Source organism: Bombus affinis, chromosome 10, assembly GCF_024516045.1.
Source record: "Bombus affinis isolate iyBomAffi1 chromosome 10, iyBomAffi1.2, whole genome shotgun sequence".
Classification (NCBI taxonomy): Eukaryota; Metazoa; Arthropoda; class Insecta; order Hymenoptera; family Apidae; genus Bombus; species Bombus affinis.
The window spans coordinates 7197317-7220634 of record NC_066353.1 but is presented as its reverse complement, the minus strand read 5'-3'; the positions used below and the strand labels follow the sequence as shown (position 1 = coordinate 7220634).

General features: G+C 42.3%; 4 protein-coding genes across 7 annotated transcripts; 2 read left to right on the top strand and 2 right to left on the bottom strand.

The window, feature by feature from the left end:
- Nucleotides 1–296: 296 nt before the first annotated feature.
- On the bottom strand, nucleotides 297–3619 carry LOC126921102 (ATPase family AAA domain-containing protein 3A homolog). 2 transcript variants are annotated; one of them, XM_050732348.1, is made up of 4 exons: nucleotides 3296–3619; nucleotides 2398–2872; nucleotides 1293–2316; nucleotides 297–1203 (listed from the first exon to the last, which is right to left on the bottom strand). In XM_050732348.1, exons 1-4 carry the CDS (start codon nucleotides 3489–3491, stop codon nucleotides 1066–1068), a joined length of 1833 nt encoding a protein of 610 aa, XP_050588305.1. In that variant the 5' UTR covers nucleotides 3492–3619; the 3' UTR covers nucleotides 297–1065. The 2 variants fall into 2 exon arrangements, with proteins under 2 accessions (XP_050588305.1, XP_050588306.1); XM_050732349.1 differs by lacking the exon at nucleotides 3296–3619 and adding an exon at nucleotides 3083–3236.
- Nucleotides 3620–4390: 771 nt separating this feature from the next.
- On the top strand, nucleotides 4391–20160 carry LOC126920980 (nuclear pore complex protein DDB_G0274915-like). Of its 3 annotated transcripts, XM_050732041.1 has the most exons (8): nucleotides 4391–4975; nucleotides 5054–5545; nucleotides 5626–6209; nucleotides 6310–6849; nucleotides 6914–9445; nucleotides 9545–12127; nucleotides 13598–13661; nucleotides 16735–20160. In XM_050732041.1, the coding sequence occupies exons 1-6, from the start codon at nucleotides 4725–4727 to the stop codon at nucleotides 9706–9708; spliced, it is 4563 nt and encodes a 1520-aa protein (XP_050587998.1). In that variant the 5' UTR covers nucleotides 4391–4724; the 3' UTR covers nucleotides 9709–12127; nucleotides 13598–13661; nucleotides 16735–20160. The 3 variants fall into 3 exon arrangements, with proteins under 3 accessions (XP_050587998.1, XP_050587997.1, XP_050587999.1); XM_050732040.1 differs by having other exon boundaries at nucleotides 4391–5545; XM_050732042.1 differs by lacking the exon at nucleotides 4391–4975 and having other exon boundaries at nucleotides 5407–5545; nucleotides 5652–6209.
- LOC126921282 (Y-box factor homolog) lies at nucleotides 12067–16916 on the top strand. Its single transcript, XM_050732738.1, has 6 exons — nucleotides 12067–12127; nucleotides 13598–13661; nucleotides 14433–14466; nucleotides 14571–14832; nucleotides 14928–15170; nucleotides 16735–16916. Exons 1-6 carry the CDS (start codon nucleotides 12067–12069, stop codon nucleotides 16914–16916), a joined length of 846 nt encoding a protein of 281 aa, XP_050588695.1.
- On the bottom strand, nucleotides 19135–23239 carry LOC126920994 (SET and MYND domain-containing protein 4-like). The gene is made up of 9 exons (XM_050732103.1): nucleotides 22855–23239; nucleotides 22598–22748; nucleotides 22427–22521; nucleotides 22083–22287; nucleotides 21886–22007; nucleotides 21397–21801; nucleotides 21130–21331; nucleotides 20825–21040; nucleotides 19135–20714 (listed from the first exon to the last, which is right to left on the bottom strand). Exons 1-9 carry the CDS (start codon nucleotides 23237–23239, stop codon nucleotides 20378–20380), a joined length of 2118 nt encoding a protein of 705 aa, XP_050588060.1. The 3' UTR covers nucleotides 19135–20377.
- Between the last annotated feature and the right edge of the window lie 79 nt (nucleotides 23240–23318).

Sequence of the window (23318 nt, the reverse complement as noted above, 5' to 3'; positions counted from 1 at the left end):
CGGTATTTTTTGAATAAATAATACTTCTAATGAAAAAGCAATTTTTTTCGCTTGATACGTAAAAGTTTATATTTTTAGCACTATCTTACTCTTTCTTTCCTTGCTATTCATTTTATTACAAGTGCTACATCTTGTGTTAACATGTTAATTAATATTTCTTTTCAAATTGAATTTATATTTTAGTGCTTGTAATTTCTTTTATAATAATGTCGATGTTGGTAATAAAGAACATTTATTTTTCAAACAATAAGTAATTAATTTAAAAGAATTTAATTTTTTAAATAAATAACGATAAAAAGATATTAAATATTTATTAATAATTATAAGAGTACACTTGAACGTTCCTTAAACGTTTATATCGAATTATTTTAATGTATATATATCTATGATTATTGTAATTTAGATACAGTATCTTATAAGATAGGATATTACACGTACATGAACTCTTTAGTAGTACTGTTGAATGATATCGATTAAATCTGCATCCTATTTTCCACAATTTCTTATCAATTTAAAACCTACTAGTCTGGATTCCTGAGAATTTTCAATTACTATTTATTTAATCCGATAAATTCGCTAATACGAAACTGACAATATACAGAGAAGCTCAAGAAACTTACTACTTAGAAATAAACGAAAAAAAAGAACGTAACTGGTAGTAAAATATTAAAGTACATATTTGAATTTTAATGATTTGTGTGAATTTTTTAGGATTTGTAAGACTTCTGTCTCCATTAGATTGTAACCGAAGTACGTTTTAGAGCATATTCACTGTCAGTCAAGCACTCTTATATACAAATACACGCGCACACAAATATATATATATATACATATATATGTATGTATATAAGTGTACGTAATGTTTAATCCAGCTAGAAATTTACAACAAATATATTTCTACCTTAAAATATTTATACACGTATATTTTGTATAGAAAACAAAAAGTTAGTATTAATTCCGTTCTCTCGCAACAGTATCATTTACACCTTCTCTATTATCATTTACTAATAATTGATTTCTTAATAAAATATCGCTCGCAACATTTTGTGCAATTACGGTGATTAGTTAAGCCGTCGCTATGGAAGTTGTGTCCGATGATGATTCGACTGCTGTCTTGGATTTTATAGGCTGAACCTCTATTTCTTTTTCAGTGGCGTAGATCGATTTCGCCTCTTGCTTTTCTTGTTCGCTCTGCCACTGAACCTATACAAATCCCAAATAGAAACAAATATTATAAATAATTTCTCAACATTATAAAAAAGTAAGAACGGTAAAAAGTAATTATTTATCACCTTTTGCTTGTGTTGCTTAACAGCCTCATTGCACTTATCTATAACCATTTGTTCCGTTAAAACACCATTTTCGGAAGCATAAGCTGCAGCTTGCCAGGTGACACCTAATTTCGCTAGTTCCCTTCCAGACATTCCTTCGGTTATTTCGGCTACTTTACTACAAAGCGCGTTATAATCAAATTGTGCAACTTTTAATCTTTTATTGCCCTCGATCGCTGGTTGAAGAACGAATTTGTCAAAATAAAGTCGAACTAAACGTTCACGTTCTGCCCGACCTGGTAAGTGAAACTCTACCATTTCATCTAACCTATCGTTTACAGCCCAATCGAATTGTTCTGGAGTGTTTGAAGCGAGAATCAACATGAATTTGTTGCTCTGCTCACCAGTTCTGTAGAGGAACGCATTTAACATCGCTCTCAAATCTTCTGAAATATGCTCACTCGATCGCTTCCTTAAAAAGGCATCGGCCTCGTCGATGAAAAGCAAAAGACCTTTCCTGGATGTTGCTGCCCAGTCGAAAACTTTATGAATAGCAGTAACACCATCTCGACCCAATGGTGCCAGATCACCACCAGTCACAATCGCGTAGTCCATACCCGAGTGTTCCGCTAACTTCTTTGCGAACATTGTTTTACCCGTCCCAGGAGGGCCATGCATCAATATATTTCTATACATCCCGCGATTTTGTTTCGTATTCTTCGTAGCTATCGCGATATCGCGTAATCTTTCTTCGAGCTTTGGTGCTAAAACAACACCGGATAAAGCATCGGTCTGCTTATTTTTTAATTTCTTTGTCGCTTGGATAGGATGCCGTAACGTATCCAGTACTGTAAATCTAGAAGTTTCTCGAACGAGAGACGGTTTCCCTAGCCGCGATTCTATGTATCGTGCAGCGACACCCGTTGTACCTTTCGCGGTATATACTCCGAAAGCCAACAAAGACAAGCCTCCAGCTGCAGCGATGACTTTATCCCAGTCTTGAAGAAAAGCTGTGAGTCCAGTGCCTAATACCGAACCAGCGGTTCTGAAATTAATATTCGATAAATATCATTCGATACATTCAATTCCGCTATCGTATCGACGCCTAAATTGTTTTTCTACTCACTTTATCGACTCCAAAACCGTTACTCGTTTTTCGGACGCTTTCACCCTAATTTGCTCTATATTCAGATCTTGATTTTCTCTGTCTATTTTTGCTTTCGCTTTAATTTCTGCGTCCAACTTTTTCATTTCATTTTTGTGTCTCAATTCCATTTCATGTTCTATCGTGGCTTTCCTCATTGCTTCTTGTTTCGCCACTGATTCTTCCTGCCTCCTCAAATTTTCATCGTTCATTCTCTGTTGTTGTATCAGTTGGTCATCGTATCGCTTTCTTGCTAATTGATCTTGATATTGAGCTCTCATTTGATGTTGTTTAGTTTCTTCTTGCAAGACTTTTCTCCTTTCCTCCCCGTCAATACGTTTTTGTTCTGCTTTCATTTGCTCTATGCTAGCTTCATACTTTTTTACTTCTGCTTGTCTTTCCATTTGTTTAGTAGTTTCTTGCATTTTAGATAGCTCTAAAGCCTCTTTGGCATGCACTATAAAAACAAGAAGAGAATAAGAATTTCGCTTGAGATACGCTAGATAAAATGCAAAACTCGAATAACTTACATTACAAAATTCTCTATTTTACGCATCAATGTAACGTAATTATGAGAAAAATAAAAAAAATAAAGGAAAGAAATTATAGAATGATTGAGAAATGAAAAGTTATTAGTAAAAGTATCGCGAATTGTGTGAAAGTTTACCGCTTCATAATTATTTTCATTGATGAAAACAATTTCTGAAGACGGTATTCGATAACGAATAACGAATCATTGCATCATCATGGAATTAGACTATTATCGGAGCATCATGTTATACAGAACATGAGGTCCTTAACCTAGGAAATCGTTGTTTGCTTACGTAACTTCGCGTAACAATATTTAATCGAAAGAAAAAATGAAAGTAACCGATCATACAAGATTTTTCAAGCTCCTTGGCAGCTGTTGCTGCTCTTTCTAAAGCACTCGAGTCAAATCGATACGGTTCCATTTGAGAAATTCTAGGCGGTGGTGCACGATCATCTCCGCCTCCAGCCCCATCGGATGCCGGTGGTTGTACAAATTGCGAAAAATCTTGCGGTTGTGCATTACGATACCCAAAAAGCCACGACATGGTTTGCTGTACTTTAAAATGCTGTTATAACCGTTGGCCGACTAGGTCGATAGCACTCGTGTCTATTAACCTTCCTGTTTTTACTATCACGAGGAATTCCCACGTGCGCTGCCAGCGTGAAAACTGAAACAAGCGGATTGTGGACTCATTTATCCCTCTTGAAACCTCATCTGAACAATGAAACGGACGGAAATGGAAAGTCCAAATTACATTATACGTACCTTACATCAGTTTACATATTTTGAATAAATTTTTTTTATATATGATAATCTGTATAATAATGAACAAGAAATAAATAAATGACATTTAAAAGTAGCTAAAGAATTCAAAAGTAGAAATTTGGATATTTGAGAATATTATTTATATCTTTGCTATTTTCTACTGTAACACATTTCATAATAATTTATATATTCTTCCAATTTTATTTAAAACTAGAAACACTCGTTATTCGAAAATAATCATAATAATGATTAATAAATATATAATAATAATTATTATAATTCAAATAATAATATCATGTTATATATATTATTTATGCGTACGTATTCCGAATTCCAATCTTATTGTTATTCCAAGTACGTATATAATCTAATGTAGCATATTATAATATAATAATTTGCCCATTGCTTATTGCTTAGAATTGTTTTTCATGTAAGATACATACAATAGGATTTTTTTTCTTATCAAATGGTACAGCTAGAATTAATTAAAATTGCATTATTATTAATAAATAAATAAACATACGCATTCTATTCGGAAATTATAAAGTACGCATTCTTTTTATTAGGTTATAGTTATTTGAATTTGAAACCAAAGTGTGTATGTAACTACTGAACTAATGTAACGTTAAATTTTCGAAAGGAAAGCTGCCGCCCCGTGCTCCGTGTGTGAATCAATTTAGTTAAAACAACGTCGGAAACTTGGATTTTTGACCGCCATACGATAGTATGACCGTCGTACTATAATAGCGGAAGGTTGATCGTAATAGAGGTTGTAAAATATTTTATAGAAATCATCATTTGATCGGCGATTTAATAAGAAAATGTAAAGTTTTAGTTGAAACATTTTTCTAATAAATTAAAAAATCTGTTAATATCTCGGAGGACGATAATTAATATGTACTACGTAGTAGTTGCTACGTCGATAATGTCGTCGAGTATAACGCAGCAAGGTTCCGGTAATTCAGTGAATGTGCTCTTTTCAAACATGGAGAGGTTACTTGTTTGAAATAATATGTGGGAATTAAGAAATCGGAGTGTAATAATTTTAGTAAGTGTGCTGAGTGGGTGCGTGTTTCTGTACAACGTTTGGGGACCGATTTTTATTCTTACCATTTCATTGTTTCTTACGATTTATGCGTGCTATTTTGTGATTATCAACGACAGCTTATTGTCGCCGCACGCGTTCCTTTTACTGGATCACTGCAAACACATTTCTTTCGAAGTTCGTACGAGTTTTGGGACCGTCATCGATCACGTATACCGGTACATACGTCAATTTTTTGAGGCTGCGATTAGCCGTTTTCGAAAACGATATCTAACCCAAAGACGACCCTACTCTAGGATGGAAAGACGACGAGGATCGAATTATCAGCTTAGTACCGATCCTTATCCAACTAGGAAACGTTCTTCCCATTTTGGATCGATTACGCAGCTTAGCCCAATTCCAAAGAATTTACAAAAAGCCAATGTGTCAAACGATATGAGTTCGAAAATTTATTTTTATCCTAATTCCGAGCATTCGTCGTACGATCAGGATTCCTTTGTTGCCAAACGTACTTCGACACCAATGTTGTCACAAAATAAAGAGGAATTAGAAAATCAAACGTTCAAGTTGTCACCTCCTGGTCAAGTATTATCAAAGAGACCGTCTCCTCTGTATGGACAGAATCATGTTCTGATGCAGGTAGAAAATTCAACGTATTTTGATGCCGAAGGTTCTTTATGGGATTCCAATGCAACTTCTAAAGTAGATACAAAAGTAGAAGAAAGAAAAGCTATTCAAACAGCTACAGGGCCTCTGTTAGCATCGACTAGATACAACATTGATCCCAAGTAAGTAACCTAAACTACCTTAATCGACGGTAGATATTCGCAGCTCTATGCGAGTACAGAAATTTGTAATATAATTGCAGAGTATACAATGACGTAACCTCTCCAGGACTTACAGCTCGATTGACTAAATATGCTACTGAAGCAAGTAACAAATTGGCTCATCAATCCAAATATCGGGTAGGGCAATTTCCAAAAGTAAATCTCCATGCTAGTTCAGTTCCATTGATAAATGCGAAGTCTATGAAAACAAGGATGCCGGCGACAGTTAGAGTAGCACCGTCTCATACCATACGATATTCGCCACCATCGAAGCAAAATATTTTGTCGAATGTGCATCACTCTGACAATAGTTGTTCCTCGCCTAGCATCGCACAAGCTCTAAGGGAGATATCGCTAAAAAGACACGCTTCGAGGGAAGATGTCGCTTTCGACCCGGCAAAGAAACAACGAAGAGATATCGTTGCTAGTAAGGAAATTGAGGTACAAGATGAAACAAAGCAGAAAAGGAGCAGAGAAGAATCCTTGAAATCGGAAGAAGATATTTCTCCCCAAAGTAACAAAATTGTTCGACCCACGAAACGTACTAAAACACCGTCGTGTTACGATATTATAAATTCACTCAGTTCTAGCAAGCACGTTGTTTCCGGCGTCAAAAGGAAAGCTAGTAAGTAGTAGGTCGAAATAATTTGTAATCTTGTAATGGTAACAGTAACGACAACGATAAAATACTTGGATTTGTTTTACATTTGGCTTGTTTATTTTAGGAGATCTTTCACGAAGCGGAACCCCAGATTTTGAAAAGCATTTTAAATCTTTGGAATGTGTTCAAAGCGCTAGTACGGAAACGATAGCACAAGTTCCGAGCACAAGCCCAAAATATCCTGACTACGAGTTAACGGAGAAAAGGAATAATTCACATGCGTGTAACTCTGTCGATAAGTTACAAGAACATTCACCGTTGAAGGGTATTTTAAAAACAAAAGGAAATTTTAACGATAGAATTATAGAAAATGAATCAGACCGCAAACACACAAAACGTTTGAATGCGCAGAATAGCGATAAAGATTGTTCCGTAGAATCGATCGAGTCTATCGAATCAGCCAAGTTAACACACAAGTTATTTATGAGGGCAGAACCTGAAAGAAATGAGAAGTTACGGATGTTGGTCGAAGAGCAGGGTAATATACGAGCAAAGTTTACTACCGACGATGTAGAAGAGATAAAGAAGGAAGATATTACAGACATGAGGCAAACGAGCATGAAAGCAAGACTTCAAAGCATGTTTGATGCCATATCTGGTAAAGGTAAGGAAATTCAGCGTGCGAGTACGTTCATTCTTAATTTACGAATATTCGTTTTTGTTTCCAGCTGCCAGTCGGATTAACCCAGACGTGGTGATTCAAGCGGAAGAAGTAAATACTGTCAAGTCTGTTGCATGTACTGTCACATGTGCGACCCTTAATTCCGCAACTACTACTACAAACGTTAATACAACACCCATTTCCACATCGGCTGTGGTACCTAGTCCTGGTAGCAGCGAATCGAATACAAAGTCACCAAAGTATGTGGCTTTCAATTTACCAGCCAAAAATACTTCCTCGAATACGAACGTTCAGTTTGCCGATACGTCTGAGAGGAAAATTGAAAACGCCTTAATTTCCGTGGCAGATAAAACGATCAATTCCACTGTCGAGGTTACGCTTTTGACAACGAAATCTGAAATCATAGCTCAGCCTGTTGTTTCGAACTTAACTACGACCAGTTCGACGAGCTTTAACGTACAAAATTTCGATTCTAACAAATCAACTACGATCACATCGGCGACAAGTACTTCGTCGATTCGTACCACGTTCATGTTCGATACCGTGTCTGCCAATAATAAATCCCCTTTACTCGCTGTTCCCGCAACAACTAGCATTTTTGGGAAAGTTACCACTGCTGCGCCAATATCTTCGGTAGTTTCTATGAGTACGACTGTAGCAAACACTAAAAACGAGCCAAATCATAGCAACCCAAGGACAAACGTTTCGCAAGTTACAACAATCTGTTCGACGAGTGTGAACGTATCGACGGGAAATATGAAAGGCGGTATGATCTTCACATCGCCACACACAAATCCAGTAAATTTAAGCACTGTCGCGGGAAAGAAAGAAGAGAATACGGGATTTACATCGATCGACACGAAAGCAAACGTTATGCCATTCACAAGTATCGCAAATATTACTGGCTCGAATGACGCATTGAGTAGAAAATCGAACGTGAACGTATCGACGCCGTTGTTTACATTTGGAACCAAAACCAATAATCCTTCGATAACGTCCACCAAGTCCGAAGGATTCGTATTTGGGTCAGCAGGGAATGCGTCGGCAAATGGCGAAACGTTTGGAGCTTCGACGAGTACGTCTCGGCAGGCTTCGATGATTCCTAACACAGCGACGTCTTCGAACAACGGTAATAGTGGTACGCAAGCTAATAGCGTCACTGATACAAGCTCAGCTAATACCGGTTTCGAAGCAAACGCAAAAGTTAGCTTACCTACTTTTGGATCATCAACAGACTCGACCTTTGTATCGCACCCTTCGTCCAGTTCGTCCATAAACGATAGCAAAGCTGGCTTTTCTTTCGGTAAAGCATCGATGACGACAAATACAGCGGCCGATACCTCGAATGTAAGTCCATTCGCCGTTGCGAACAATAATTTGCCTTCGAGCTTTGGAGCTTCATCGTCGACGTCGTCGACGTCTACGATCAATAGTAGTATGGCCCAGATCGCTTCGAATACTGGCTCGATATTCACTAACTCGTCATCCGCTCCATCGATCTTCGGGACAACGACAGTGAGTAATCAGCCAGTATTTGGTACGTCTTCTAACTTGAGCGGCAGCACGGCTACTTTCACTGTACCGAAGAGCACAGCCACGTCAGTTTTTGGTTCTAACGTTACCACTACTTCTGCTGGATTCGCATCCACGAATTCGATGCCAATCTTCTCGAGCATAGCCGGTGGGTCATCTATGGGAGCAATAAACACAACTTCCATTCCGATGTTCGGTTCTAGCGCGAGTACATCCACATCCGGAATAAACACCGACGGAACAAGCAACGTCAGTAGTAACTTGTTCTCAAACACGAATTTAACCACCTCGATATCTATGTTTTCTACGACGAGCAATATCTTTGGTCAGGCGAGTTCGACAACAGGTACGAATTTCAAAAGCAGTTCGGGAGTGTTTGGAAGCAACAGCGGTTCGACGTTATTTGGTTCGACGCAACCAACTACGTCGTCGACGTTCGGCGCTGCAAATGTTTCCAGCAATTCGACCGCTTCCACTTTTGGTTCTACCAACATTCCCGTGAGCAACGCATCCGTCCCGGTTTTTGGCACTACAACTACCGGTACCCCTGACTTTGCCTCGCAAAATCAAAACAAGGAGAATCCAGGAGCGCAAACTTCTACCTCGCAAAACTTTGGTATGAACTCGATATTCAGACGCGACAATACCGGTGGTGCTCCCGTATTTGGAGCTGCGAATGGTACTGCCAGTCATTTCAATTCTCCCGTGCCGAATAATACGTTCGCCGGGCAAAACGTCTCTATATCGTCGAATCCTACGTTCGGCATGGGAACTGCGCCCACAGCAAACAATCCACCAGCATTTAGTGACAGCAACAAGGTATCACCGTTCGGAGCACAACCTTCCACCTTTGGGACTCCCAACGTGTCCTCTACTCCCACTTTCGGAAACGCTAATGCAAATGAAAGCAACACCTCTGGAATATTCACCTTCGGAGCAAACCAAAAACCACCGCAACAGAACGCTACCGCGTTTGCCTTTGGCAGCAATAACAATACTTCCGCTTCTGCACCTTTCCAGTTTGGCACGACAACTTCGAATTCAGGTAAAAACGATTCTCCATCTTTCTTACAACTTTAATTATACCAATATCTTCTCGTATCCTCAGTTATACATTTCGATTAATACATTTTAAACAATTCAGGTACAGGATTTAATTTCTCCGCTCCAACAACAACTCCATCCATCAACTTCGGCACAACTAATTCCTCAACGACATTTAATGCTTCCACGCCTGGTATGTTCAGTATCGGAAGCGGCTCTACCATTTCAAGATCAAGAAATATGCGGTCCAGAAAACTGAGATGATGGAGAATGTAAATCTCGCTAGCATCTTTTCGAATATTCTTCGTCGAAATATGTAAACGCGTCAATTGATTTCTTAATACGGTTATTCTGTAATTCTAGCATCGTAATTCGGCAGAATCTTGTCAAAAAACGATGTCCTTCAAATTCATGCAGCTCTATCGTACTGAGAACAGAATTATAGAATAGAATCGACATTTTAACGTTACAGTTTTCACCATTGTTAATCTTATCCATCTTGTACATACGAAAATGTTAAAGCGGGTCTTTATCTGTCACTGTGTTAAAGTCTGCTTAAGTTACATTACGTGTAATGCACATGCATATATATATGTATATACATATATATATATATATACACGTACAGATACATAGAAGAATAAAATGCGTGATTGTTTTATTAAGGAAAATCGAATACCTATTACAAGCGTGTTTGCTCATGGAACATTGTATATTTAACTTTTAACGTTCATCGACCTATGAATCGTCCAAGACGCTAATTATTCTTTCTCTGTTAACTTCTTACCAAGAATCGACTTTTGATAAACGTTAAAGGTTCTTCGTATTTATTCGAGTAACATTTATACTATATTCGGCCACTAAAATGTTTTGGACATACGATATTTAAATATTGTAAATTTCCTTTGTTATTTTTTTTTTTTTTTTTGTTTTGTTTTCTTTTTAAACATTCTCTTTTGTATTTTTTTACGCAAACAAAAAGATTCGAGCGACGAAAACGCTTCGTGTTTTGAAATAAGTCATCAATTTACAAATTTCCAACATTTCGATAAACATATTTTTTATTTTGAACGCGATGAGATCGTTAATTGCAATAGTTTATTTCGTTTTTATTTTTCATAATACTTTTATCCCTTTTCCTTTTTTCTTGATACGATAGCTACTTTGGATACAGAAATAAGACTTATAAGTGTGTAAACGGAGATCATTTTTGTCTTCTTTATTCGATACAGAGGAAAAAGTAAAACAATTGTAAAAGAGAATGGATGAAGAAGAAGTAAAAGGGCAACAAAGAGTATTAACGCTCGCCGACAAATTGGCGTAAGTACGTCGAATAAAAAAGTAAGTGAAACGTCCATGACGTTTATAATCGAACGATTGTATCTTATGATCGAGGAGCACAAAATACTCGATCGATATGTGAAAGTAACGTGATAGAGAGGCAACGGAACATACAGGCGCGGTTCTCTATGCCATGTTGTAAGAAATGCGTAATTATTTTTTTCTACATTTTCAGGCAGATATATCATCTCCGTAAGGAAACGTTGTAAACTTTGAAAAATGTCAGAAATACGAATATCAATAGTGTTTGAAAAATACATTTTACACTTGCGATGTGGTTTTCCCTCACAACCTTTGTCCTTGGTTGTTTATATGTACATATGTATGTATACTAATAATACAACTACATAATTCCACTGTGTATTCGCTACGATTCGGTTTCGTAGTTTATAGCGTTGGTCGAATTTTACTGTAAAAGGTTCGTTCGTTAAAAATCGTGCCGATATATGCCTATGACCTGTATCTTGTGCCTCTGATACGTGTTTCAAAACAAGATGACATAAAATCTATCCGACAATGTCGTTAAAATTATTATAAGTACGAACGGTATGTCAATGCTTGTCACGATATCCCAATAACTGCTCTACGTTTGTATTACAAAAACAAATAATAATTCTAGTACAAGAATTTAGTAGCAATGTTATTCGCGGCTAATATTAAGAGCGTTCCGACGCGAAATTGTATTGCCAATCCAAATTCCGTTGGAAATATCGTTTTAGATTTGGTGGTAAGCCAAAGCGGTGAAAAAGTCTAATCGAATTTCATTGGTACTTAACGGTGAGGAGGGTGAGAAGGGAGGAGGGAGACAGAGAGGGGCAGAAATTCGGAATGAAAGCGCAATTGAAAAAAGAAGAAGAAGAAAGGAACGAAGAAGGGGAGTGGAGAGACACGAAAAGAAGAAATGTCAAGTATCGTAAATTGTATCGATATCGTTAAATGGTTAGCGATCGGTAAAAAAGATCGAACAGAAAAGTAAAGGCGCGCGCGGCCGAACGAGGAAGAAAGCATGGTGGAGAGCGAGCGTGCGAGGAAGAAACCGAGGAAGTAACGCGTGAGTTACGTCACGCGCGTTCCGTGAAACTCTAGCCAGGATTGGTCAAACGAGCGGGTTTGTTTGCGAGCCAACCTATCATAGAGCTCGTTAGACGGGAAGGATGTTTGTACGGTCGCCTGGAGGCGCAGCCATGTTGGGAACATTAGAAGGGAACCAACACCACAACCAGAAAGACGGGAACATCTAGGTTCGGCAGCGGCGTGTCTTAACACCTTAACACCACCACCATGGCTGACCCGGAAAAACAGCCCGAACAACCAAAGGCTGGCCAGCAGAAGCTGATCATCGGTAAGTGAGTCGTGCATGTACCTTAAATATCGTGTCGCGTTTAGTTTGCCGGTATGATAATCAACTAGAACGAGAGCGTGTTGGTTTCTGCGACGATCGCCCGCATGTAATAATGGCGTCTATGAGAGCAGCAGACGTTCAGCCATGTGGCATGCGTCCGGCAAGCCGGTTGCCATTCTTCTTTGCTTTATCTACATTTTCTCCAACTTTTTCCATAGAAGATCGTCGAATTTCCAATACGTTTATTTCTCTTTCGTCCCTCCTCACTCCCTCTCTCTAGAGTTCTTCACTCCTTTTCTCTCTCTCTCTCTCTCTCTCTCTCTCTCTCTCTCTCTTTCTTTCTCTCTTTCCGAAACGGAATAGCTTACACGCGCTTATCGAACATCGAGTTCTACGAAATTTCTCTTCAATTCAAATACGATGAAAAAAAAAACGGAAGAGAATAGAAACGTGTAGATTAGAATGCGTGCATTTTTTTCTTTTTCTTTCCGTTTTCTTGTTTTTCTTTACTCCATCTTACTTCGTTTCGTTATCCATCTTTATTTCACCCTGCGATTTACGTTTATATCATAACCTTAACCCGTGTATCGAACAAATAAAATATGTAATCTATAATTCGTGGTTATATTGTAGTTACGTCATAGTTATATGTAGTAGTGATTTCTGGAAATTTCCCTACTGCTTTTCCCGTACGTTTTCAACGTGTTTTTCGTAAATCGACCTAAACACTAGTTGGGTTACGTAATTTTCGGTATACCTATTCGTTAAATGTTCGCTTCCGTTCGAACGATTCGTTTTCGGAACGGACTTGAGCGCGCTGCCGTCGTCAGCTTCCACTTTAGATTGGCTTCGCGGAAACTTATTTTCTTCGAATGAAAAACGAAATAGGAGCGAAACTGCATTTTCAGTTAAAGTTCAGAAACATCGGGTCTTTACAGATCGCTGCTTGTTTCCATTTAGAACTGGATATCTTCGTTCGTTGATACGATTCGAAGGAAAACTGAAATGTTAACGGGCAAAAGTCCAAGAAACTGTTACCCAAGCGAATTCCAAAATTTCAGCGTATTGTTTACCCTGCTACGAACGGTCGGTAACGCGGGCTGTTTGCTATATAAACATGGAATTATCCTAAGAATAATTGGCTTTTAATTACGAACACATCGCAACAGTTAGTAAATATAAATATTTCTCACGAATGGTAAAGTAAATACTTGTTGCAAAGAGGATACAAACTAAACAATATACGTGCCTTGATTTTACAATTAGATCAGTGGTGCGTTTATTCAGAGCGGTTTATTTAGCCGTACCGTCTGCTCCGGTTTCCACCTTTTCGAACAAACCGAATCGCCGGATTCCCGATAAATGGTTTAATTGATTTGTTTATCGAGGATGCATTTATCGACTAATGCGACGCCTAAGGTTGTGTGCTAGATATTTAATTAGTACTATTTTGTTTTTGTTGGGTTTCAGCTAACAAAGTGACCGGGACTGTAAAGTGGTTCAACGTGAAGAGTGGGTACGGATTCATCAACAGGTTAGTACCAACGATTTACCGTTTTTCACTTGTTTTTTTTGTCTTTTCGATCGATCGATCGATCGATCGTATCGAGGAGATCCGAATTTCTAAATTTCGACCGAACTCTGAATGGCTGGCGAAGCTTTCGTAGCGCGGGTTCGTTCTCAAGCTCGATCCAAACGTTCTAACATTGGCAAAATAGACGCTTGCTTCGACACGTGCATCGCCAAATCACATTCGTTCGTCCACGGTTCCTCCTTTATCTTTGGCTATTTCTAGCATTTTCCTATCCGCATCCCCACCTTAGTCCATGGCACTCCACCCCACTCTATGCTACTTCTTTTCTAGTTCCTTTTCATTCTCTTCCTTTCCCTTCTTCGCGCCACTATGCACATACCATATACACATGTGCGTACGCGTGTATGTATAAGTAGCTATCGGATGCGCTATGCCTTTGCACAGTGGCCAAAGCATCGTTCGTTTTCGCGCGGCACAACGATTTTCGTAGGTCAGAGAAAAGGACATTTTTTTCGGGAGAAAGTTGTCGCGATCGAATCACCACCGTTCATTCGCACCTTTGTTCGCGCCGTTTGCGCGGATTCAATGGTATCGTTTCAAGTACACGGTGGTAGAGAAAACGACTGTCTGGACATCCATTGGATCGTACATGGAAATGCTTTCCATTTGGTCCATGTTCCCAGACGCACAACAAATTTTCGTCGAATTACAAACAAACGCGTCTCCTCTTCGATAATTCTATCGTTTAACAATCCGTTTGATTTGTTTTAGGAACGACACCAAGGAGGATGTATTTGTTCATCAAGTGAGTAGTACATTTATTTTGGTGGTAGTTGAAAGGAACGAGCTACGGATTGGATCTCGAATATGCGAATCGCTGATCACGATGATAATTTTCTGCTCTTATAGTCAGCCATCGTGAAGAACAACCCAAGGAAGGCTGTGCGCAGTGTCGGCGACGGTGAAGTGGTCGAATTTGACGTGGTAATAGGCGAGAAGGGTCATGAAGCGGCCAACGTTACTGGTCCATCCGGGGAAGCAGTAAAAGGTTCGCCTTATGCTGCCGATAGGCGACGTGGGTATCGCGGAGGTCATTGGTACATCAGTCAAAGACGTGGAAGCACTCGACCTCAACGTAGACCTCGAGAAGGTCAAGACGGTTACGAAACCGGTGAGTAAAAGGCGGATAATGTTGCCTTTTGTCGTTAAGTTTCAAACGGAACGGAGGAAGGTAGGAGAAACATGTTTGCTCGTTGTTGGTTCCAGGTGAGGGTAAGACCGGGGACGAAGCGAATGTCGGTGAGGGAGGCGGTCAGCAACGACGTTACAGGGTTCGACGACAATACGATGGCTACTATCGCGGATCGCGCCGTTCTGGTCCATCGGCGCAACAACAAGGAGATAACACCGGCGACGGTGGCGAACAAGGTGGCGAGACTGGCGGTGACGGAGGCGTGCCACGTGGTGGCGGTCGTGGACGCGGAGGACCTTCTCGTCGTTACTTCCGTCGTAATTTCCGCGGGGGAAGAGGTGGCGGACCTCCGCGTCGTCCTCGTAGCCAGGACGGCCAAGTAAAAGTCCGTAACGATTACCTTCTCGTCTAATCTGTTTTTCTAGCGACTTTTGCGATATCGAACCTATCCTTCGGTCTTTGCTTTCTATCGCTCCATTTAGCGTGAAATTATCATTGTTTCTCGTTAATCGTTTCTTAACTCCTCTAGTCTACTCGATCTAGCTCTCACTCGCTCTATCGTCGTATATTTCGAACCTCAATTACCGGAGAATCGGCCCAGGAATAACGCGACGCCACGGAAATCATTGTCTAGTGTTTCACTCAGCTTGGTAACTCGATAATCCTGCATGGTAGATTTTGTTATCGATTCGATAAAAACCTTTCGATTTGCCTATTAGATATCTCGTGAAAAATTCGTGGTAGATTTAGAGTCATTCTATATACTTGGAAAACCATTCGACGCCCTATCGTCATCGTTCTCTTTAAATATACATCAAGAATTATTTTCAGTTGTAACTTTTTCCTGTACGATATTTTTTACGAGTTTACGAGATTCGTTAGTTCGAATCGACTTTAAAAAGCGATAACTCGAGTATGAACGGTTATATGGATCGATTAGAAAGCTAGTCCGGAGATTTTGCATTGTTCGTTTTCGAATCTTTAGTTCCTCTTTGTACGATACACTTGTAAATACTCGCATCGTAATCAACGGATCGCACATATTACGTGTTTCTTCTGTTCCTACGTTGTACTCCCATTTCTTTTTTATTCTATTCTAATTTTGGTCGTTTGTACATTTGTTCAATTCCTTTTTTTATCTCTACTTATTTATTCATCTATGTATCTATCTATTAATCCATCCATCCATCAATCCATCCATCAATCCATCCATCCATCCATCCGTTTGTTTATTTATGTCTATGTATGTATGTATATATATGTGTGTGTGTTTATATACATTATATTTACACACACACGCACACGCGCGCGCGCACACATACACACACTCTCTTTCGTTAGTTTCCTGTCCTGTTAGATCGTTATCACGGCGATCACAGAAGTCGTGACTGTTCGGTCCGTTGACGAATCTTTGGCGTAGCGCTTAGCACACACTATTGCACGTATCTTTTTGTACTCTTTTCAGTCGGAGCAGAAGTCGGATGCACCTAAAGATAAGGATGCACCTGTCGCTGTCCCTGCTCCACAGGTAACGTGGCTTTATTTTTCTCTGATCCTTGCTTCGTATCCTTCCGATTGTACATCCATCGCTCTACGTTTTCCTATGCTGTAACTATTCTCGACTTACCATTTATACACTTCTTTCTTTCTGCACTTTACTTACACCTTGGGATCAGTTTCTCCCGGTATCTCGTTAGCCTTGATCCTTTTCAGCGTGGACATCCTGTTTCCGCGCCTCGATGCTTTTCATCGCTCTTTCGTGTCGTACATCTTTCTTATCGTAAAATTATTTCCGTTTTGCCCTCTGTTTTGCGAATCAGCAAAGCATGGCTTCTAATTCAAATATAGACGATCGTTGAAGTTTGTTCGTTTGACTTGCAGGAAAGTCAGCCGGTTCAGAACACCACCACCGAAAGCACCGCTTAACCAAGAGTAATGGTACCACTACAACAAAAACACTCCTTTTAATATATAACACCAACACCCGTTATACACCGAAGCAACAGCAACGACAACAGCAACCGCAGCAGCAACACTATAACATAACAAATGAAAAAAGTTAAAAAAAAAAAAGCGAAACAAAAAAAGCAAGAAATGGAAGGAAATTGCGGAACATCGCTCCACACTCTCCCCGGCAGAAGAAGAAGATTAAGAAGCGTGTCCGATATGCTGCCGGAATTAGTTGATAGAATACGCTGGAAAGCCTCGTCGCGAAGAAGAAACACGATCCACGACATGTATCGACTACGAGCGAACAAACTCTCGAGTTGGACTTACCGCCGTACGACCACCGTTTTTCGTTATATTTCTGTGAAAATTTACAGATTTTCGATTGTGCAAATCTGTCACTCGTCGAAATTCAAAAGATTTTAAGAAAAAGCGATCGGAAGAGACGCGGTAAAGAAACGTAGCCGGTGAATGACGGTTTTATTCCGCGAATTGGGACGAAACGGCGGTAAGTCGTGTATTTTGGAGTATTTCGTCCGACGACGGCGGTGAAAAAAATGGTAAAGAAAATGCGCGATTGTAACGCAACGAATTTCGTTCTGCGTCAAGTTATGAAAGTTAGGTAATCTCGATCGTGGAAGAAACAACGAAGAGAGAGAAGAGAAGAAACACGGTGATGGGCTACACAATACGAATTCGAATAGGCGAAAGTGGTATTTTTGTTCTTGTTTTTGCGTATTTATTGTTTCATACGTTTTAATTTTTCTTCAACGAAACGCATTCGATCGTTTTACGCATATATATATGTCTTTGAGTTTAACGCGATGCTCGCAGAGTTTTTCTCTTGTCCGTGTACACATGTAATCGGTAAATGCGCGCGCGCGCCCCTGAAATCATAGGAATACGTTACTACGCGCGCTTACCTGTCATTGTGCCAGCCAGCTTAATCGTTTCAGTTTCTCTCGAAATTACTCCGTTCTTTTTTTTCCCCCCTCCCCCTTCATTGAAACGCAATATGTTCGATTCGTTTCGAAAACCAGTCGTCCGTCGTGTCGCTTTTGTCTCTTCGGTCCTCGTTGGTTCGTGGCTTATATGCTTTGCAAAATCGCAACGAGAAGATTCGTTCGATGATCAGCGACTAAATACAATTATAAATCTCATAGAATTTTCTGTCTGATCGCGTAATTTAGTGACGCGAAACAAATTGGCGCGGTACCTTTCACGATCGCTCGTATCAAATGACGCGATCGATGCCCCAGGAGGGCACGAAACGTATTATCCGACGATAAGCAACGAGATGTCACGCGTAAAGCGTTAACCGAGAATCCGATCAATTTTTGCCGTAATTTTCGGTGTAACGAGCCGATAACGTTCGATCATGGTGGAAGAACATTGCCGTCGTTGCTCGAACGTATCGATCCTCGAAGATATCGGAAATTTCCTCTCGATTGACAATGCAAACCTGCGGTTTGTCAGTGAGTAAATGAGCGAGCGAGCAAGCGAGTGAATGCGCGAACAAGTGAGATAGTGAGAGAGATAGATAGATAGATAGATAGATAGATAGATAGATAGATAGATAGAAAACGAGAGAGAGAGAGAGAGAGAGAGAGAGAGAGCGAAATAGAGAGAGAGATATATATATATACATAGAGAGAAAGAGAAAGAGAGAGAGAGAGAGAGAGAGAGAATAAGAGAGGACGAAAGATTTATACACTTTTGCATGAAAACGGAACAATTTTTTAAATTTTAGTTTGTAGTTCTATCGTCGGAAAATAAAATGTACAATTTTCTTTCCAAACGCTTCGAAGTTGAGCGCGCAAATTCGTTGCGTCAGATTTTATTTCATTTCAAGGGAACAAGATATCTTTTAGTTTTTTTTTGTCTCTGTCTCAATCTGTGTCTGTGTCGTCATCATAATCTTTATGGTCGCTATCGTCCTATCGTAAGGCTATTTTGCGATCTTCGGTAAAAAGGCTTTAGTGCGTTAGTCACCTCGAGTGCTTTTTGCAATAGAGCCTTGAACGGTGAAACACGATCGGGAGAAAAGAGCGACGAGGTGAAGACAGAGTGGAGAGTGTGTGTGCGTGCATGCGTACAAATATAGCGTAAAATGAGGAATAACAACTGCTGATCCTCGTGTTCCTCCGCGGTCGATTGAAATGAAAGCGGGAACAGGGAAGATAGCAGTGCGTCGGTTCGTCGTCGATTCGTCGTCGATTCGTCGTCGAATGCGCGCTGCTTGACGTTTCGCGTTTTTTTGTACGCGATCCATACAGAAGGATGTGTTGCCGCGGGACGCGAGCTAGCGACGAGGAAGAGGAGACGAAGAGCGTGAAAGAAAATAAGGTAAACGACTCCTAGACGCAGAACGTTGTAATTGTATGCGGAAAAAAGAACGATGCATGTGTTGGAAGTGAATATCGGAATTAAAAAAGAAATAGAAGCAAAGAGAAAAAAGAGGAGTCGTGCGCGGACCAGTATGCTAGCAGGCAACGTAACGTCGAACTTGGACCGCGTTCGAAGTGAACGGCGAGCACGGAACGCGCACGGTCGCGAACGGTGATCCCTGTGATACGAATTGTAACGTCGGCGCGTTCGCGTTTCGAAGGCCTGTGGAAATGCGTCGAGTAGAAATCGTACTCTGCGCTCTCGATACTCTCGTATCGTTCCCCCTAGCGCGGCGCGTGTCTGAAATCGCGCTCGTTTCTCGACGAGGAACGAGAACGAGAAGATGGCGCGTCACGATTCGCGTACCACTCGCTGCGACAGTCAATTAGTTTTAATTCAGCTTTTCGCGAGGAGCGATCTCGATGATGAGAGAGTCGTCCCGGATCGTGCGGGACGGAACGGATGATGAAAAAAGAGAGGAGCGTAAGAAAGGGGAGAATCGAGAGAACGCTCCCGTGTCTCGAAGAAGAAAGGGTAGTCATCGAATTACACGTAAAGGAGGAGACGTAAATCTCGCCGGTCGCGACACGGATGCGCCGCGTTTGCCGCGCGCGTCCAACGTGTCGCCGCTCGATCGAAACCACCCCGGCGATCCATCCTGCTCTCCTCGTCCTTGCCCCCTTACCTTCGTCTTTACCTTCCCCATTATCCCTGTCTTCGCTTTCACCTATACCCTTGTCCTTATCCTTACACCTATCCTTACCCTTACCCTTACCCTTACCCTTACCCTTACCCTTTCCTTATCCGGTTTCCGATCCGCATCTTTCATATTCTCATTTCCTCGAACCCCCAGTGAATTTTGTACCGAAATGCGAAACTTTGAAAAGCTACTTTCATATACGGAATTTAATTTTTTCACGAAACATGTGCATTATAAAAAATAAATGCCAAAAAAATCGCAAAACTCACGAACCGAAGGTGAAGTTTCTTACGTTTGCATCGAGCTCACTTTCTTCTCCCTTTTCCCCGATCCTTTCGCGTGCGATTTCAGCGAAAGAAGCTGCTGCGCTCCTTAACGTTTTAACATTTTTATTCGAACGATCTTCGAGACGAGAGAAAACTGCCTGGAACGAGTGTACGACGGTCGCTCGATTTCCTGTTGGTTTCGGAATCGGTTGGCTCCGGTGATTCATTCACGGAAAGCAATCGGGAAGGAATCGGGCCGATAGACGTTGCCTTCGTCCGCCATACAGGCACTGGCTGCGATTTCGGCCAGGTGCGTGTCCTTGTGAGGGGGTACAGCCACTCTGTGAAATTTGCTCGCTGCCTCGAAGAACGCCTTCGACGCTCTCTCGGGTTGTTCCTCTTCCATCGCGGCGAATCCCTCGGCGTACAGGTGCTCGCACTCGCGCACCCGGTCCAGCGATTCTCGCAGGTTGATTCTTCGTCGACAGGACGAACATTCGATGGATCTGCTGGGATCTCGGGGACGCGAGTGTAGCTTGGAGCATCCCTCGGTCGGACACCTGCGATCGAAAATCAATTCTCTCTCCCTCGCTCGCTCTCACTTTCTGTCTCGCTTTGCGAACGCAAGCGCGAATACGCGGTACTATACGTCGAAGAAACAAGTTCGCACCTCAGTCTGACCATATCGTTGGTCAAAGTCTCGAAGCGTGGCCAATCTTCGCGGCAAGCGGTACACTCGCAACGAAACCAGTATCTGGCGGCGAGAGTTCTCCGTCGATCCTCCAGGCTTCGTTTGGTGAAAATCGGCCCGTAGTTTTCAGCCACCGTGTCTCCGGGTCGGAGACTGCGAATCGCCCGAATCACGATAGATCGACCGACGAAGTATCTGTGACAAGAGAGGACGATTTATCGAGTTTAAGCTACGCGTAGCTATACAGTGAACGGTCGGACGGTATAGCTAAAGCCGTAGGGTACCTGGTCACCGCGGGATAACAGTCGTGATTGAAGCGTGCGACGGTCGGATAGATGGCCACCCCGATGTAAAGGGGTCTGCTACCGCGGAACCGATGTTCATTTCCGAGTCGCGTCTCAAACACCTCGTGAGCGTTGAACTGCAGCAGCTGAAGATGTTTCAGCAGCAGGCCGGCTACCGCGATTTCTCGATCGTTGGGCGTCTCTGAAACGCGAACAGCACGCTGCTGAAATTGCCAATCGATCGCGACACGGTCCGCGTTCAAGTACCTCCGTCCTTCGTCACTGTCTCGAAAAAGCCGACTCTCTGCAAACACTTGAGAAGAAACGCTGCCATCAGCGATCTCTCGAAAAAATCCTTAGCCGTTCTGTGTTTCTCGTGCGTAACGAGATCGTACACCCGCAGATCGATCGCGTCTCCTTCGACGAGTTTCTCTCGCTCTGTTTCACGAGAGACTTTCTCCACGGGCTGCTCGCGTCTCGAATCACGCAATTTCTTCCTTCTCGAACGACGTTTCGCCGATTTGCTAAGTTTCGCCTGTGCTTGCGTGCACGGTCGTGCGACCTGTTCCTTCTCGTTGGAACTTAACGCGCGGCAAATCTCGATACAGCCGGTCGGTCCGCTCTGAGTGGCCATTCGCAGAGCGAGCATGCTCAAAACGCTCATACCCGAACCTGACGAAACGACAGAAGCGGTTGCATCTCGGTGCGAAACACGGCCTATATGCGTTGTTTCGAGAATCCCTCGTTATACACTACCTATGAGTAGAGCGAGAATTTTGCACTCGTATTTATGATAGCTGGCCATCGCGGCGTCTCTGCACTTTCTGCCGCAGAAGGCGACGCTGCTGCAGTCCGGACATCCTATCGGTGCTACGAATCTGAAAGGACGACGGGGATCCGTAGGAAGTTGCCGATATAGAGCGTATATAGAGCGATATAGAGCCGTTACTCACCTCGAGAAACAATGTTGACAATGCGTACCGAAGAATTCCGGGAGCAGAGTAGCGGCGTACGGCGCCTCCACGACCAACCTGTCCCCCGGTTCGATCGGTTTGGCGGCGATCGCTCGTTTGCCCGCGTTCTCCGTCTCCTCGATGTCGAGCAGGGTGGAAGCGCCCGGCAACCGCGGATTCTCGTCGCTGGCCGATCGGGCCGCAGCTGCGAGCGAACCGAAAGCGAACCTAACGAAAAACGTGCGTTTCTCCGTCGCATCGTCTTTTCGCGATATTCTTTCGATCGACGGAGCAAACGTACGTTCTTCTCCGTTGGTGACAGCCACGAATCGCGACTCACCTACCTTTATCTCGCGACGGTGCTCTCGCGGGCAACAGCTTCTTTTCGTTCGCTCGCACGAACGTCTCGCACGCCTTCTTCGTCCGAGCAAACGTCGCCCTGAAACAGCGCTTTTCCCTTCAGCCGGGTTTTATCTTACGCTTCGTCGAAACTCGTCAACTCGTCCAGTGCTCACCGTAACTCGTTGGGCAGATCGCCGTCCATTTCCTCGACGAAACTTAAATCACGAAGGGCGAGCTCGTGCTCGTTGCAGGCAAGAAACGTTTCGGCTCTGGCTAGGAACGCGAGCGGTAGTCCGAGACCTCGATCGACCGTGCGGCATTTTCCTGAAACGGGACAACGGGGAAAAGAGGCGAGAGAGGAAGGAAGCCGATCGGACGATCGATCGATGGATCGATCGTCGCGAGCCTACTCGCAAAGAGAGAAACAAACCTGGAAGGGGAGCGCGAAGAACGGCCTGACCGAAGAGCAACAGAGCTTTCCGTCGTTGGGCCGCGGCCGCGGCCTCGAATCCCTCGAGTCTCCTCGCTCTGGACACGTTGGCGTCTTTGCCGCGGTACAGAATCTCCGTTCGGTTTAACGTTTCCAACACCGTGTCCTTCACCTTGGCATCGGTGAAGATGGCTCGAATCCTTTGCTCGTCGCTGGTCAGCCGCCCGAAAACCTGGCAGATCCACCGCTCTCCGGCGACTCGCGTCACGTTTTCGCTGAATTCTCGGAAGAATCCGTTCTTTCCGGATCTGAGAGTCTCCAGCGAGCACAGGTCCCTGTAAGATGGGTCCGCCGGCGCCTCATCGATCGCGTTAATTCGCTGCATCTCCAACTCGCTTCGATCTCCGCGAACGCTCGTCCTCGAAAACGGAGAATTTCGGCAGAATTTCGGCAGAATTTCGGCA